Source organism: Gymnodraco acuticeps, unplaced genomic scaffold, assembly GCF_902827175.1.
Source record: "Gymnodraco acuticeps unplaced genomic scaffold, fGymAcu1.1, whole genome shotgun sequence".
Taxonomy (NCBI): Eukaryota; Metazoa; Chordata; class Actinopteri; order Perciformes; family Bathydraconidae; genus Gymnodraco; species Gymnodraco acuticeps.
The window spans coordinates 8,580,359-8,596,768 of NW_022990238.1; the positions used below are offsets into that span (position 1 = coordinate 8,580,359).

General features: G+C 41.0%; 1 protein-coding gene across 11 annotated transcripts in view; it reads right to left on the reverse strand.

Annotated features, from left to right (window-relative positions):
- Positions 1-15,677, reverse strand: part of svilc (supervillin c) — a 24,352-nt gene extending 8,675 nt beyond the window's left edge. For 2 of the 11 annotated variants that reach the window (XM_034219883.1, XM_034219877.1), the window contains exons 1-16: positions 15,519-15,677; positions 12,159-12,646; positions 10,306-10,482; positions 9,357-9,391; positions 8,028-8,089; positions 6,905-7,050; positions 6,044-6,263; positions 5,214-5,755; positions 4,367-4,496; positions 2,908-2,955; positions 2,723-2,785; positions 2,124-2,198; positions 1,945-2,038; positions 1,696-1,854; positions 1,408-1,603; positions 415-581 (exon numbers count right to left, since the gene is read on the reverse strand). In XM_034219883.1, coding sequence (XP_034075774.1) covers positions 415-581; positions 1,408-1,603; positions 1,696-1,854; positions 1,945-2,038; positions 2,124-2,198; positions 2,723-2,785; positions 2,908-2,955; positions 4,367-4,496; positions 5,214-5,755; positions 6,044-6,263; positions 6,905-7,050; positions 8,028-8,089; positions 9,357-9,391; positions 10,306-10,482; positions 12,159-12,424 — 2,380 coding nt within the window. In that variant the 5' untranslated portion in view covers positions 12,425-12,646; positions 15,519-15,677. Of the gene's footprint in view, positions 1-414; positions 582-1,407; positions 1,604-1,695; positions 1,855-1,944; positions 2,039-2,123; positions 2,199-2,722; positions 2,786-2,907; positions 2,956-4,366; positions 4,497-5,213; positions 5,756-6,043; positions 6,264-6,904; positions 7,051-8,027; positions 8,090-9,356; positions 9,392-10,305; positions 10,483-10,592; positions 10,743-12,158; positions 12,647-13,093; positions 13,159-13,256; positions 13,367-13,853; positions 13,912-15,518 lie in introns of those variants that run through there. The other 9 variants (XM_034219879.1, XM_034219878.1, XM_034219887.1 and 6 more) reach the window with 9 other exon arrangements.
- Positions 15,678-16,410: the final 733 nt, after the last annotated feature.

Consider the following 16,410-nt stretch of genomic DNA (forward strand, 5'->3'; position numbering starts at 1 on the left):
AGGTCTTCTCGGACGCGTCAGTTTTCTGTCCCCAGAGTCAGAACTAAACAAGGAGAAGCAGCGTTCTGTTATTATGCTCCAAATATCTGGAACAAACTCCCAGAAACCTGCAGGTCTGCTGCAACTCTGACTACTTTTAAATCCAGGCTGAAGACTTTTCTTTTTGCCACTGCTTTGATTCATATCTCACACTGCACTGTAACTTGTATTCATGTACCTGTGTTATTCATGTTTGTATTATCTTTGCTTTTAAATGTTAAATGCCATTTGATAATATGTTTCTGCGGCACTATTTCTTAATGCTTAATGTCTTCAAGCACTTTGAATTGCCTAGTGTTGAAAGGTGCTATATAAATAAACTTGCCTCGCCTTGCCTTGCCTAAAGACTAAAGAGAGTGTAATATCCCCACTCACTCTTCTCTGATTGGTTGCTCTCTTCAGACGCTGAGTCCACTCTCTCCCCCATGTAGTCCTGCCGGATGTCCTCCCGGGCGGCCAGGGCCCTCAGAGGGTTTCTGGAGCCCTGCGTACGGCGGGAAGGACGCACCGACCGCCTGTGCTTCGCTACTGCCGATGTCAGTCTGCACACCACACACATATATAAGAATTCAGTTATTATATTGATTAGTTATTGATGCGTCATTAAACTTTGACATAATCTTTCTCACAGCCAGAATGTAAAAAGCTGCTCAGTTATTATTATTATTTAAGTGTGTTCCACAAGTGTCCTATCCTTGTTGGGAGTAACCTGCAAATAGCTATACTTTTTAAAATATAACGAACTTAGAGAAGTTGAAATCCAAGATGGATTCTGCACATAAACTACATCTAAATAAACCAATCATGATGATAAGTTTATTGGCCGGGAGTTCAAATAGAAAACTAATGTGAAATTCAATAAGCAACGCTGAATTAAAAAACATAGACATGACTCAATGTAAAAACAAACAATTAGGTGTTTTAGAAAACCTGAAACCAAAAATAGTATCCATTTGATTCACATGCAATCATTATGTAGGACTTCTACAGAGCGTTAATACAAAAAAAAAATCAGTTTTGTCCTTTAAATAATACCATAATATTCCAAATGTAATATTGTCAACATAACATTAGGCCACTGCAGCGGGCACGTAATAATCAAACCTTTTAGACACACCTCATCATTTTTGTTTTTTTGCAACAAGATTTTTAAAGCTCATAAGTTAAATTATAGGAAAAAAATTAATTCAATCAATCTAATTTGCATACCTGTCAGAGACCATAGCATTCTCTAGATGATTATTATTTAAAAACAAAATACCTACAATCAGATGGGCCCGTCGAGCACATCCCTGACTATGTCAGATTTCCAAATTACAGCGATAAGAAAGGCCAACAATCTTACAATCTGCAGTAAAACCAGCTCACATGGGTGCGTTGGTCTGGCAGAGGACGCCGAGGTCCTGCTCACTCTCTGCGGCAGCAGCGTCTCCACAAGGTGGGGGGGCACAGGCCGAGGGAGCTGACTGATCTCTGTAGGAACCTCCATCAGCGTTTGATTCATCCACAGGCGTCTCCTCCCTCACCTTATGTGGAGACACCGAGAGCCGAGAGCCCTGTGGATCTGCGGGCGCACAGGACAAAAAATACTTGTTTGTGTGCTTGTAATGACTTTATGAACATATATTTATAAGCCTTTAGTTTATATGATCTTACCTTCAAACTCTGTTAAAGGCTGCAGGGAGATTTCTGTTGAGGAAATAGATTTCTCTAAATAGTTTGTTCTAACAGGAAAGGTCTCAAAACATGTGTGTGTTGGAGCTTCAGAGAGTCCTTTGTAATGAGAGGTTTCATTTCTGTCTGATTCTGGAGATCCTAACAGGGAGTACGCACAGAGAGCAGGAGTCAGATATACAATCCTCCTGAGATAGAGTCACAGATAAAGAGTAAACCAGATAAACTCACCTCTCTGGGCTAAACATCCGGCATTTTTCTCTTTCCTTTCCTGCTCTGTATTCATGTCCTCGTCTTCGCCATTCTCATCCTCAACTCCATTAACCTGGGCATCATGAAAAACAGATGTCAAGCTTGTCTATATATTAAAATAAACTTTAAGATTTAAAGAAAACTTCAGCCTGTGTCACCTTCCGTCTCCGCTGAGGCTGAATCGGAACCTTGGTAGGAGAGGAGACTTCTTGTGCCTCAAAAGACAAATTTGTCTGAAGATGAATTAAATAGAGAATGCAGGTAACAGGTTAGTTTTAATTATAGGAAAGTGGTGAGAGACCCCTTTGGAGACGTGCATGTGCATTGTCAAAAATGTGATGGTAAACAAAGAAACATATCAGTATCATAGCAGGAGAGACTGCTTATGTGTAAAAACTCTATTTGAGCAGCAGAAGTTATGAAAAAAATTACTTTAATATTAAATGAAGCTCGGTTACTTTTTTAGCAAAACTTTTTTCCAATATTGTTGCAGGTTGGAAAAAAAAGGGTATGACACAAGTGTGACAGCCACTGAGAGCCGTGATGTTACATTACAGAAAAAGGATGATTTATTTAACTAAAGAAACACTCCGCAGGTGGCAGACTTATCTCGTTAGCATGAGTGAAACTTCACACATCATCTATCAAAATCACAGTGTCATAGTGTGAAACTGTGTGAGGACAAAAACGTTTCACGCATACAAAACACTGCAAACCCGAAAAAAGGCGTCGAATTATCTGCCATGCAAACAATTACCTGATTGAAACACATGATATATTGGGGGGTACTGCTAGAAAAGACAGAAGCAAAGACGGGATCCTGGGAGAGAAGAGGAATTAGAAGAGAGACGGGCAGGCTAAAGCTATGGTCAAATTAGTAATGAATATAATCTTCATAATGGAGATTTAGAAGGATCTTAAAAGCATCAGATGAAGATTCACCCAGCACTGAGGGGTGACACCGTCCACATGAAGGTGTTCTGTCTCTTCCTGCAGAGGGCAGTGTGGGGGAACAGAGGGGTAGAACAAACAAATTAAAGTGTTGCTAGAAGAGTACAATTAAAAAACAGAAACAGAACGAACAATACATTTAAAACACCAAAATACAGTATATGAACACACACGTGCTGTCAGCATTGTGAGATGATAAGGTTATAAAAGGGTCAACATTTAGTCTGTGTACATTCCACATAATGCCCGAGACAGTCAAACTCTTCTCAGTTCATAAACACTTGGTAGTCTGGAGAGATATCCCAGTGACTTCAGTCTGATCTCAAGACATTTAGCACCTACCATATGCATAGCACTGTTGCTAAGAGATGCTATATCTGGTTTCATTGGAATGACAAACACACCGATCTAACAGGCGGCCTCTTCTCATTATGGATTTGAGGATGGCAAGGAGAGTGAACCCAACAACCTCTACATGCCGCTTTCTGCAAACATCTCGATGCTCCTTTCACGGATAATTTCACAGAAAACGTTGAGTGGACTTTCATTAGCAAAGATATCACTTCATGAATTTCATTGATATGCATGTTGACTTTTAATTACAACTACATTGGATGTTTTAACTTTGACGAATTATGCAATCTGTATTTTTGTCTTTTGATTCTTTATTTTTTGTTGTATGATTATTATTATCAACAACGGGACTTTTGCATTTTAATTCTCCTGCGCAAGGTTCAAACTTTTCTTAAATTCTTACTGTCTTTTTATAAGTGTATATGTGCAACAACAAAACATGAAAAAAACAGTTACTGCAGGTGTCGCTCTGCGCCCTGGGCCGAATCTCCCTCAACAACAAGTGTTGCTTTTCTATAACATGACATGGCATGACAGCAGCATGTGTTTTAGACAACCATTGAAGTGACAAGGTGTTTGCCGACAGCTGATGTTTGGTTATATCATCTGAAACAAGCACTGTGGGACGGGATCATTTCCCTATTTGACAGAACATAAGCTGGGAACCTAAAATAAAAAAGTACTGTGAATGTTGGACTACAAACGTGCACTATACTGATGTTGCAAAAACGTTGTGTTTGTGTCAAAATGAGTCGAAGTAAATGTAATTCCTGTGCATAAAATTGAGTTGTAGGATTGCAGTTTTGTAATACTGTCACTGCATGGCAATACTTGATAGCAGTGTAAATAAACATATTGGGATTTGTATCAGCAAATACAAAAATGGGATTTTTTCACTGCTGACAGTCTGAAGCCCGCTGGCTCCATAGGATTAGAGATTATTGAGGGGCAAAGAGTTTCCCATTAACAGACAACAGGTGCAGCAGCTGTTAATTCTGCAGCTGTGCTTTTATCCATTGTGAGTGTCATTCTACATACTGAAGACATCGCAGGCCAATACATTTACAATGTGAAGGAAATCATTGTAGTTTCTTACCTTTCTTCTGCTGGTGTTGGTGGACTCCTGCAGGTTACTGTTGCCATCTAGCAGTGTGACCTCAACATGTCCCACGGCTGGGGTTTCTTCATTCATCCTCCTCCTCTCACTCTGCTCCTCATTCTGCTGCCTTTTGGTCACATCAGATATACAGAATATAAAACATAGAACAGTGGAGGACAAACGTGTTGTTTACAACAGTAAATGGATAGATATAAATATATATATATATATATATATATATATAAATTGTGCCTTTATTTAACAAAATTGTTCCTTTATTTAACATTACAGTATTTTATTGGTTTGCCCTACAAAAATAATGTCTGTACCAGCCTACCCTCTCTTAAGTTTAGTTTAAATTAATTCAGTACTTGTAACACTAAAACAGTGAAAAAGCCAATGTCTCCACTTAAAATATGATGATGTTATTTTGTAAATGAGTTCAGTTAAAAGACAGAAATTGTCAATAATTGGTTTCTGGTCTATGGCTTAAGCTGCCACTTAATATATTATGATGCAAATGTAAAAGTAAGCTGTTCTTATATTTAGATGTAACAAACAGAGCAGGCTTGAACCGTAACATATTTGTTTCTCTGCTAAAATGTAAAGACAGAAATCATTTCACAAAATTAAGTCAACAACCAATGTTTAAAGTAAGATGTGCAATGTGCAGACCTGTAATATAAACTTTCTTATATTTTCTTTATTTTAAAGAAATCCCTGCAAGCCATTTTAAACATATCAAGATAGCTCAAGTTGCATTGGCTAGTAAGTTGATGAACTTTTGCAAAATTAAATATTTGTTCTTATAAAGAGGCATGTATCAGCACATTCAGATACTCACAGAACTCTCCCAGTAGTATCTGAGCGGTGCTCCACAGAGGAGAGCAGCTGCTCCTGCAGCTCTGTCTGGCCCCCCCTCTCCCCCTGCGCAGCGTCCTGCTCTGGCACAGCTCTTATCGGTGTACAGGCAATGGTTTCCCTTCTGGTGCGAGCCCTCTGCCTCCAGGGAGCGGCAGGCAGCGAGCCCCCCTCCACACCTGGAGCCTGGCGCCTCTCTCTCCGTGGGGCTGCAGGCACTTCCTGCCGCTCTGTGCTCTCCATCCTCCCTTGTGCTCCTGCATCTTCACAACCTCCACCATTCTGTTCATGGCAGGTCGCCCTGCTCCACTCGGAGCCTCCGGAGCAGCTCTTCTTCAGGATTCCTCTCAGGACGGGCTCAGAGTCGTGCAGCTGCAGACCCTCTCCAGACACGGGGCCGGAGTCAGGACTTGGCTGGGAGAGGCGTAGCTCACTGGGTTTCAGATTGACAGACGAGTCCTGCTGTCTGTCGGACAGATGAGGGGACAAAGAGAAGGCAGGAAGCTGAACGGGGCCTTTCTGGAGCTGAAAAGAGACACGACACAAGGGTGAGACACAGGTATAGATCATTGTTCAAATTTAAATACACAGTAGAAAACTTTCATCAGGGCAAGAAATTTAGTAGGACTTTGTATAATGGTTGTTGTGCTTATGTGTGTAAATAGATAAAATGACAAAGACACATGTTTCAGACTTTTTCTCTAAATATTTACACATTTTGAAGCTTAAAAGTCACAACTGTCTTCTTCAAAAGCACATTCTTTCATTTTCACGTTTTATTTAGTTTTGAGAATTGAAGGTCTGTGTACTCACCAGGCTGACCTCCTCCACAGTGATGGGCTGTGTGCGGTACCTGGCCCCCTTCTGCCTCCGTCTCTCTGGGGGCCCGTCAGCGGGGCCGCCCTCCTGCTTCCCTGTGAGGGACAGTTTGTTGAAGAGTGCCAGCTTCTCACTCATGCTCAGCTTGGAGCTCTCATCAGCATCCTCCACCGCCTCAGCCGGCGCAGACTGGGGCTCCACTGGTTTGGGGGCGCTGTGGGGAAACACGAGTAAACATAAAGACTAAAGCCAAGAGTGATTTCATCTTGTTAACAAGTATTGCCTGAATAGCCAATGGCTGATGCATCTATTACATACAGTAAGTGCCGCAAAGATCCATTGTTCACATTCTACCAAAACTACATCAGAGGGTCACACTGTTGTACTTGGTGACATGTTCCTTTATAACTATGAACATAGTTGGACACTTATATTATTTAACAAATATTTGTGACCTTATTTGCTCCCTAGACTGATTCTCAACCTTTATGCCACACACACACAAACTTGAAGAAACAGTGACTTGTCCTCTTCAGTACTTTACAGTTTATATGATCCTGTCATTTTTTGTTTTGGTGTACTTTATGGGATTTGATGACAATAGTTAACACGTAGATCATTTCCAAATTGCTTGGCTAATAGAAACAGCAATGGAACAGATATCTAAAGTTGGCTATAAAGTTATCTGTGTAGCCTGTTGCTTTGGGTTGCATCATTGTATGATAAATAAAGTGGAGTTGAGTTGCATAAAAGTGTTTTGAATCCAACCAAATGGCCAAGAAACATGCCTCTGTATGGCATTTGTATTCCTAGAAATGAAGCTAAAATCTCCATCTGACCACTAAGCTTCCCCACCTGATTGCCACGATTTCCTCACAGGTGATTGGCTGAGTAAGGAAGCGATGATCGTTGCCACGGCGCGTCCTGCGCTCATGAGAGACGCTGCCTGAGCGAGGCTTCAGGAAGGCCGAGGCCTCGGGGGCAGCTGATTTCTCCAGCTCCTACAGAGGAGGAGGAAACGTGTTAATATCACCCACAACATCTGACCATATAGGTCAAACAGGGCACAAACATGTCAGTGAAAACTCTCCCCTGCAGATGTCTCCTGTTCTATTTGTATGGACAAATGGAGGGAGGGGGTCAGATAGCTAGTGGATAAGGCAGCTCGCTGTAAGGTGGAGCGTGCTGGCTACATGGATAGAATGCCAGCTAGCTCAGCTGGTCGCAGTGTAACCAGAGCTCTGCTGCCTGCTTCAGTTACCTCAGCCTGCCTTCACAGGCTAGCAGGCTAATTATACACACCTCTGCCATGGTTGCTAATAGTAATACAGTGTCTGGCACATTTTCACCTGAAGCTCCATGGCTATGGCAATGTTGAAGAAGGGTTAATTCTAGAAACGGAGAATGCAACTGTTGAAATGAAAATCCAAAAGGTGTTTGCTCTTCTGTGTAGAGACAACAACTGTGTTTTCATTACACTACATTACACCTACAGTCTTTCTTTACAAACTGTAGCATCACTGCACCTGTTTCACCGTTCATATCTATCAGCATGTTCAGGTTGTGTTCTGCATGCTCAGCGCTGGCTCACCATGATTCTCAGACTGTAAGGTGAGCAGCGGAGGATGATAAGTGTAGCATTCCCTTAGCTGTTCTATACATTTCCCCCCCAACTTCTTAACTGAGCTATGGTAGTTTTAATCTAATATAGGATATTGCATTTTACAAATGTCAGTAGACAGTTACATACTGTAAGGTAAGCCATTCAGGAAAGACAAGTTTGTCTATGCTTGATTGTCATGAGTAACTTTCAGAAAATCTTACATTATTCAGCTCAATCTTCGCCTTGCACATTTGATTGAGGAGCAGTGAATAGCTACGGGGAGATTGTTGCAATAGGACAAACAGCATGTAACATAAAAGGAATTGAGCAGGTCCTGAGCAGCAATACAGATCTGGTTTCAGGGTATAGACTCACTTTAAACAAAGACATCTTGGCTGCCACACTCATTTTGGCTCTGTCATCTGTTTTCACATCAGCTGGGAGAATAAAGAGATATAATTCAGTCATTAACAGTTGCCATCCATCACACTGTTCAGACGCAATATGTCAGCAATGAGCAGCACTGGTGATCAAACAGGCATCGAAATCCTCACAAATTACATTATGTAATTTACACGTGATGATTCTTAAAAAGGTGGAAACTAATTTAGTAGATTATTAAATGTGAGGTATTTTACAAAATTATTTGTCAATTCCTCTACTCTACAAACAACTTTTTACTATACTTATCAAATAGCAATAGTGACTAGTCAAATTTCATATCACGGTTGCACAAAATAAGAAAGGATAATACAATACCACTTTTTGGAGCAAAAACTATCCAATATTTAGCACAAAAAGAAGCAAAGATTAGATAAAGGTTTTCTTTTTTTAAGTTGGCAAAAGGTCTTTCTTTGCTACCCCATTAATTATCTCATAACCCCTCATCTTGTGAGTTTTTAAAGGGGCCAGACCACTAGGTCAGGAAATAGGAAACTCTCCAACTGTATATAAAATACCTGAAAGGTATTATTAAACACATTTTATCCCCATTTCTTGACATATTGTCATTTGAATGTTGTGTACACTTTAGCATTATAAAATAGAGTTTTTAAGTATTCCAACAGGAAACGGTGAGACTTGGTAAATCCCTAACTTTTGTTGAATTTGGGGATTCAATCCACTGCACAGTGGAAGGCAGAAGACGTATGGCCTGAAATGAATCCCAGTAGCATATAAAGCTAGATTTACATTGCCTGCTTGATTCCGCAGACGTGCTGTGAATTCTCAGTAGGTCGATCTTTGTAAAACGTGCTTGTAAGGTTTTATGGTGAGGTAAAGAGAGAGACTGCCATAGCATTGCTCCACTGCTAAAATCGTTTTAGTGGGACGTAAATCTGTCATCAAAGAGGAGTTTAAATATTGCAAGCCTAAAAATATAACCTGATTCATGAGCTGTTATATTAGTTTGTGGAAGCAACTGTGCAAGTTGGATGCACGCTCTAAATGTTTGCTTTGTAAGAAGCTTGTGAAGAGAATCACAGGTTTTTCTGGTCTTCTTTTGTTGCCCCTTAACTTTTTCCTCCTTCCATCATTATGTTCACATCATTGCGTTGTCAGTGGTGACCAGTGTTGTGATACTCTGACCTTCTCCCTCTCTGTATCACATTGCCACCAGTGTACCAGCTTAGCAGACAAAAGCCGTTTGTCTCCAAAGACAATAACAAACTGTATGATTAAAGCCAGGCAGGAACACAGCGTCACCTTTGCAATTCTCCTCTTCCTCTGCGTCCAACCCCCTAGAAGGGTGAGAAGAGGTAAAGAATGAATTCAACAGGTGAAAAACAAACAGGGAAATTATGTGGACTTAAAAACTCCAGCTCCTATGCATGTGTTTCATTTCAGATCTAGCTGCGGGCTCACAATACATGTCTTTGTGCTTCAGTATGCAGCTTCAAACAAGCAAGATACTGTGTCATATTTGCATGCTCGGTAGATCAACACTGTGGAGGTCATGAAGGAGGACAAACACATGCAAACCACACCACCCGTGGACATATATGTAAAGGTGCTGCAGCTGTCAAACCTCAAGTGTGACTGCATTTGTATTAGTGAGAAGCAGATATAAATCAAAAACCATCAGCAATTGTCTGAATATTATTCAAGGTTGCCAGATGGCATACACTTCACTGGCAAATGGTAAAACCACATTTTTAAATGATATCAGCAAAATGTGGAGAAAATTCTTAAGAGAAACTGATAAATGATTCATGGAAAAAGTTGGTCTTTTGTTATATTTAATAAAGTAATAAAGGAAGTCAATATACAAGTATTATACAAATCGATCTCAAATGCAGGAACAGAGCAACTTCATCCTCAGAGTAAAAAATCAATTCTGTACCCAGAACACAGCCACACTATATAGTAGAGAGAATAGCCAACTGGTCCCACCATTCAATTCTATTGGGCATCATCTTAACATCCCCACCATTAAACCCTAAAACCCCCAAGTCCTTAACCATTTGCAAATCCACCTTTTACACTTCTTTTTGCCCTCCTGAAATGTAAATCCTTAACATATGTCTCTGTTAAAAACATACAAGACTAAAAATACAATTTAACAGTGTAAAAGGCACAAAACACTGCAAACAGAATCTTCTTTGTGAAAACCAAACCAGTTGCCAAACGTTGCACCACAGCACACAGCCCCTACCCGCTGCTCTCCTCCATCTCATTGGCTGTGATCGGCTGTGTCCTGAAGCGCTCGCTGGTCTTGCGACCCCCGCCTGACCCGCTGGGGAGGTAACGCCGGGTGCGTCGCCGCCCCCCCTCAGAGCCAGGCTTTACAGCCAGATCCAAAGAGGAGGTGGACCGCCCAACGTCAGGGCAACTGGTACCCACGGGAACAGAGCAGGAGGAGGGAAGGAAGAAGATGTTGAGGTAAAAATGGCCACAGGCTGACAGTGACAGTCTGGACCACACTCATGCAGGCGACCCTACACTTTCTGCTCTCCGTTCCCAGTCTGCTGCAGAAGAGAACTTCTCAACTGGCCCACCGACACCCAAGTGTGGAGCTGCGGGGCATCGAGTCCAACAGGGACGGGGTGCCCCTCCCCACCCAGCATGCTGGCAGAGCCCGGGGAACCCTGCCTGGAGGGGGCGGGAGTAGGGGGGGAAGGAGTTGAGGATGCAGGTGTGGGGAACGCTCTCAGAAACAACAATACAACCAAACCTTTACTGTCAAGAGAACACAAACAAAAATGTGCAGCTCCAACAGAGAAAGGTGCAATGTTGTGCATTCTGACACTGAAGACGTTCCCAGTCTCTGTTCCATAGTGCAAGTTCAAAGGAAAAGTACCCAGTGTCAGGCTGGAAGGGTACCAATCAAATACAAAAGAAGCATCAGACTGGCTCTTTAACTCCCAGCTGTGACCCACAGATTTAGACCTCTCAGTTTTAATTAGAAACAAAGTCCGTAGAGCAACTGGTGAAGTCAAGGATCTGAAGCTGCTGAAAGGTCGCTGGTAAGTAGCGGACCAATTTTTATCATATTCCAATGTGTTACATTCTAAAAAAGAAAAGTTTGATTTTAAATGTTTGATAAATACATTTAGCATGTATTTGATCTCTCACAATCTACTTTTACCTAAATGATCATTTTACCCCCAATATGATAATTTGTTGACCAATAGCTAACCGCATGTTAACCTGAATTTTTGGAGGGAAATGTTGTTCTTCTTGCTCATTAACTTTCATACAACTATTGCACTATAATCCAAATCTCATTCATCCAGTCATATGCTCAAAACACAAGCATTTTAAATAAAAAAGTTACTATTTAAAACACTTCCCAATAAACAGTCTCATTCTTTTGAGTCTTAAAGTAAGACCCATTTGAAGTCTTATTCAACCCAAGTTTCTGTGAGAATCTGAAACAAAGCTAAGTGGATCAGCTTCCGATAAAGAAAGTCCACTTGTTTGCATATTTGGCATAAAGTACACAGGTAGATCAAGTGTCCCACATCTATCTTGTACAGCTACACACAAGTACTTTTTTGTCACTGATCAGGTTAGACTTTTCCTCAGTGAATGAAGCCGCACACTGTTACCAAAATACTTGCTAACTATCCATTGTTCTATTTCAGTACAACACCTACAGTTTGTACTGATGTCGAGGTGTCATAGGGTTAGGAAGTAGACCCGTTGCTTTATTGCTGTCGTGACAAATTAAGCCTTTCACACCTGCTCCCTTCCACATCAAGCTCCAGAAAACTGTACAGACTCCAACAATGTGCTGCATCTAACGATTTCAGTTATTCATTATCATAATTTACAGATTTCTACAGCCGTGTCCTGATTCTGAAGGGTCAACTTAATGGTTTTTTAATTTTTTTATTTTAAAATAAATATTGTATGCACCTAAAATGTGTGTATCAGTAAACAGACATGAATTCAGATATTTGATTTGTATTTAACAAGAAAAATCGCTCTTGGATTTGGTTTAAATTGGTGAAATCTATGGTATCACACTCAATCGACTCATCCATTTGTGCAGTAATAACTCACCTCTTCAAGTGGTTGGACTCCTCTATTCCGTTAGTAACCCTGCGCGTCCTGCCGTTAACTCTTTCACTGAGGCCATCTGAGTCTAAAGTTCCTCTCTGGTTGTGGGTCTCTGGGTCGTGGACCTCTTTCCCATCCCTCCTCACCCACTTGGTAGGTAGCTCCTCCAGGTTGCCGAAGCGCTCAGCCAGTTCTCGCCTCCTCTCTGCTTTGTAGCGAGCGATCCGCTCTGATCTGGGCTCCAGGACTAGGTTCTCCATGGTGTCCATGTCCCTCAGGATGATTCAGTTGACTCTCTTCGCCTCGAGTTATTCAAAAAGCATATAAAAACAGATGGGTTGCTTTTTTCCACTTTTTAACAAACCAGAGTCAAACTTTTCTCCAGTGAAATGGCGATTCAGATTCCATTGGACCTATTGACTTTCTTTGCTGAGAGCCAACCAATCAGAGGTTGCAGACAATGTTGTTCCTTGGTGGGTGAGACATTGCTCCTGTAAAAGGAACAAGCAAACAAAAACACAGATCAAACGGTCAGAAGCCACACATTGACATCCCTTTCTTGGTTATTCTGTTGATATCTTCCTAGCCTTCTTTATACATTGACTTTGTAAGAGTGCATCCTCTTCTCTCCTCTTGTACAGTCCATGTAAGATGACCTGTACCAGCCTGCAGTGCCAAGCAGGAATCTCCCCTTGCACTGAAACTCAACACCTCAGCAGCTCAGCTCCACTCTGGGTCCTGGCCTCGATGGCACTGCACACTTTCTGGTCTTTTCCACAACCCTGGATGTAACTCAAGCCCAACAAGTCAGTTTTCCTGTTCAAATTTTATCTAACATGCCACATAGACAGTTTGTCTGTTGTGTGTCAATACAGAGTTTTATCTGTCGAAAATGATTGGATCAAAATTTGTTTAAATACATATTCAATCTGACTTACATGACTTGGCAACACGCACAGAGAGAAGTGACAAAAAAAGTCCCTGTTGGCTACATCATGGTTGCCTGGAAGTGAATAAATAACACAAACAAAGCATAAGGCAGTAAGCCACATATAAATAGTAATGATATGATTCAATTTCCATTTAAAGGCAGCAGCTTACCATCATATGTTCACAAATGAATGACTATGTGGCTCACAAATATGTTCAAACATAATTGAGTGTTTGCATATGTGTCTCTTTGCTTTTCAAAACTGTGGATGTCAGCATTCCTGATGAAGGAAGCACAATGGAGCCAGAACAAAAACGTGAGCCTCGGACTTAGTACAGCAGATAGATCTGCAGCAGGGCCGAATGCTTCTGGTGGCAGCAAAGTTGACAAAGTAAATGATGCAAGTTCATTTAATCATGATTTCTGCTTTTCTTAGATTGCTCGAGAGAATTAAAGAGAGATAAGATTAAAGACTGCATAATTACTCATCAGGCCTGACTTTAATCTATCAGAAACAACCAAACTTTATAGATATAATGTCCTATTTAATAAACTGAAGGCCACATTTGCAGACATTGTCAGTCCAAAATGAGGACGCCACAGAGAGCTTTAATGAGCTGAACTGTACGTTTCAGTGATCCCAACATCAGGAGAAGTAGCTCAAAGATTTGCGTTATGAGCATCTGTGTTATAACTCCTAAACACGTGTGCAAGTGCTTTAAAACAAACACTGTCGTCGTCAGCCAACCTAGAACAGGAGAACTCACCTCCCTGTCAGGACCCAGAGAGAGCAAAGCCACGAGCTGCCCAAGTCCCACCGACGCCACACCCATTTATGCTTTTGCTGGTGGCCACGCTTGTTTAAAGAGCAAAAAGTCATGTGACAAGCTAGAGGATTGTCAATTGGAGGGGAGAATGCCATGGAGGCTCAACGGGGGATCATGGGCTTCTAATCCAACAACACTAGCTCTGAAATAAAGCCGGTGGATGAGCACACAGGAGCCATTCTCCACTAACTCACACAACTCAAACAACAGTGTAACATTATAGACTAGAGAAGCCACTATTTAGTTGACTGATTGATTGGTCGATTGATAGAAAAAGCATTGGCAATATAAATAACAATACTTTAATTTGATGAACATTTTGAGAAATGCAATGTTGTTCTGTTTTATGTAATATCTTTAAGTTGTGGATGATAAAATAAGACATCTAAATACATCACATTGGACTTTGAGAAACTGGGTTGAACATGTTTCACTATTTTCTGACATTTTATTTATCAATAAGAAAAGAATTGGAAGATGTATTATCGTTTAGTTTAATTGTCAGTTCCAGCCCTATTACAGGCTTTTCAGGATATTTTGTACAGGCCACCAGACTGGTTTAACTCAAAGGGCAGACATGTCAGATGTTGCATAACTAGAGGACCTCCGTGTCCCGCAGCAGCAGAGTAAACCTGATTAAAAGGCTATCCAAGAATAAGCCTCCGACCAATTACACCTGTCATGGGCTACCTGCACGAAACCCCCCCCCATGGAGCACCATAAATCAGGGATACATTCTGAGAGGCCCTTCTTTCACACTTAAACTGACTCTCCATTAACAGATGGCATGTGTTGTGGCAGTGAAATGTTTGCTTCTGGATAGGTTTACACATAGCAATGCATTGTCCTTAAGCCTTATACAATAAAGGCATTTGCCAGGGCAGAGTAAGGAAAGCCTAATGCAATCACCATGATCCACTACCTCAGCGGGTTGTAGCACACTAACAGCTGATCTGTGTCAGTTTTTTGTTTATGTGTGATAAAATACTCCAACAAATAGCCACTGCTTATATTTCAAATGGATTGAGAATAACAAGGGATGGAGAACATTTCCAAATGTATTAAAATCACAATTTAATTTCCAGGCACATAACAGTTGCCTACATCCTCGAACGTGTTTTGGCTGCATGCTTTTTAGGGATTAATGTATATTATGAATGTCAACAGACTACTTTTAAATTATTTAACTACGGCTGTTTACAGTCATTCACATTGCAAACACATAAAGGATTCAACCAAAAGGGAAACAATTTAAAAACAGTGATACACACACATAAGGTTAAAGATTCTTGAACTTTCCGTAGTAACTCGTGCGTAAATTGCGCGTGAAACATGTGCGGGCATTACTGACAAATCGTCCCCACCTCTATATCATGTTTAGACTTTAGACAATACTCCATAACACTGTGAACACACAAGCTCAGAGTCACTGTACACCATCACTCCCATGACCAATGCCCAACTTCAACAGACAGACAAAACAAACAACAGTTCAGTGATCGAAATGAGTGGCTTGTGATAACATGTTCAGAACTTGGTCGTAGTTGGTGCCTGGTTACATTGTGGGCTGTAAAATTAGACATAAATGAAGAATTCAGTACTTACATGCACTGCGCCGCAGTCCCCACCGGACTGTCGCTCCAAATGTAGTCACACTGGCAGCTGTAGAGGGCTCCGTATTAAGAGGAGTATGGTATAAATAGATGGACAAACCATGGGACGACCCCGTCCCCGCCACTGACCAGGAAGCAGCCGTCAGTATGGCAACCGACGGACGCTGCTCTCCAAGAGCTTGGGTTTACAGCATAGACTGGTTTACAGGAGCATAACTTCCCAAAGCCCACGTTCACTTCACTTACGTTTTTTTGAGGAATTTGATTAACTGTTAAGATGTTCATTTGCACACCTAGAACAACATCAAACAAGACCTACACTTATTAAACTAAACTTGTGTTGCTGTGTCAACATCCAGAGGTGGAAGAAGTCATATATTGTACCAAAGAGCATGATTGCACTGATAAAAGTAAAAGTCCTGCATTCAAAATGTTACTCAAGTAAAAGTACAAAGTATTAGCATCAACATATACTTAGAGTACACAAAATACTTATTGTGCAGATTGGCCCATTTCAGAATAATATGATATGTTTGATAATGATTGATGCATTAAAGTGTTATCGACGCTGGTAAAGGGAAAGCTAGTTTCCATTCCTTTGTGTAGCAGGGCTTGTGAATTTTCTCCAGGTGTAATAATGTCTGATTAAAGTGTTGATTATATTTCACACCATTTATCAAAATCTGTAAAGCAATTAAAGGGAACAAATAAATGCTGTGGAGTAAAAGTACACAATTTACCTCTGAATTGTCGTGGGGGAGAAGTACAAAGTAGCAAATACTCATGTAAAAGTCATTTAAAAAAGTACTTAAAGGTGGAGTAGGTACGTTTGAGAAACCGGCTCGAGATACACTTTTTGTTATATCCCATGGAATGCTCTTAAC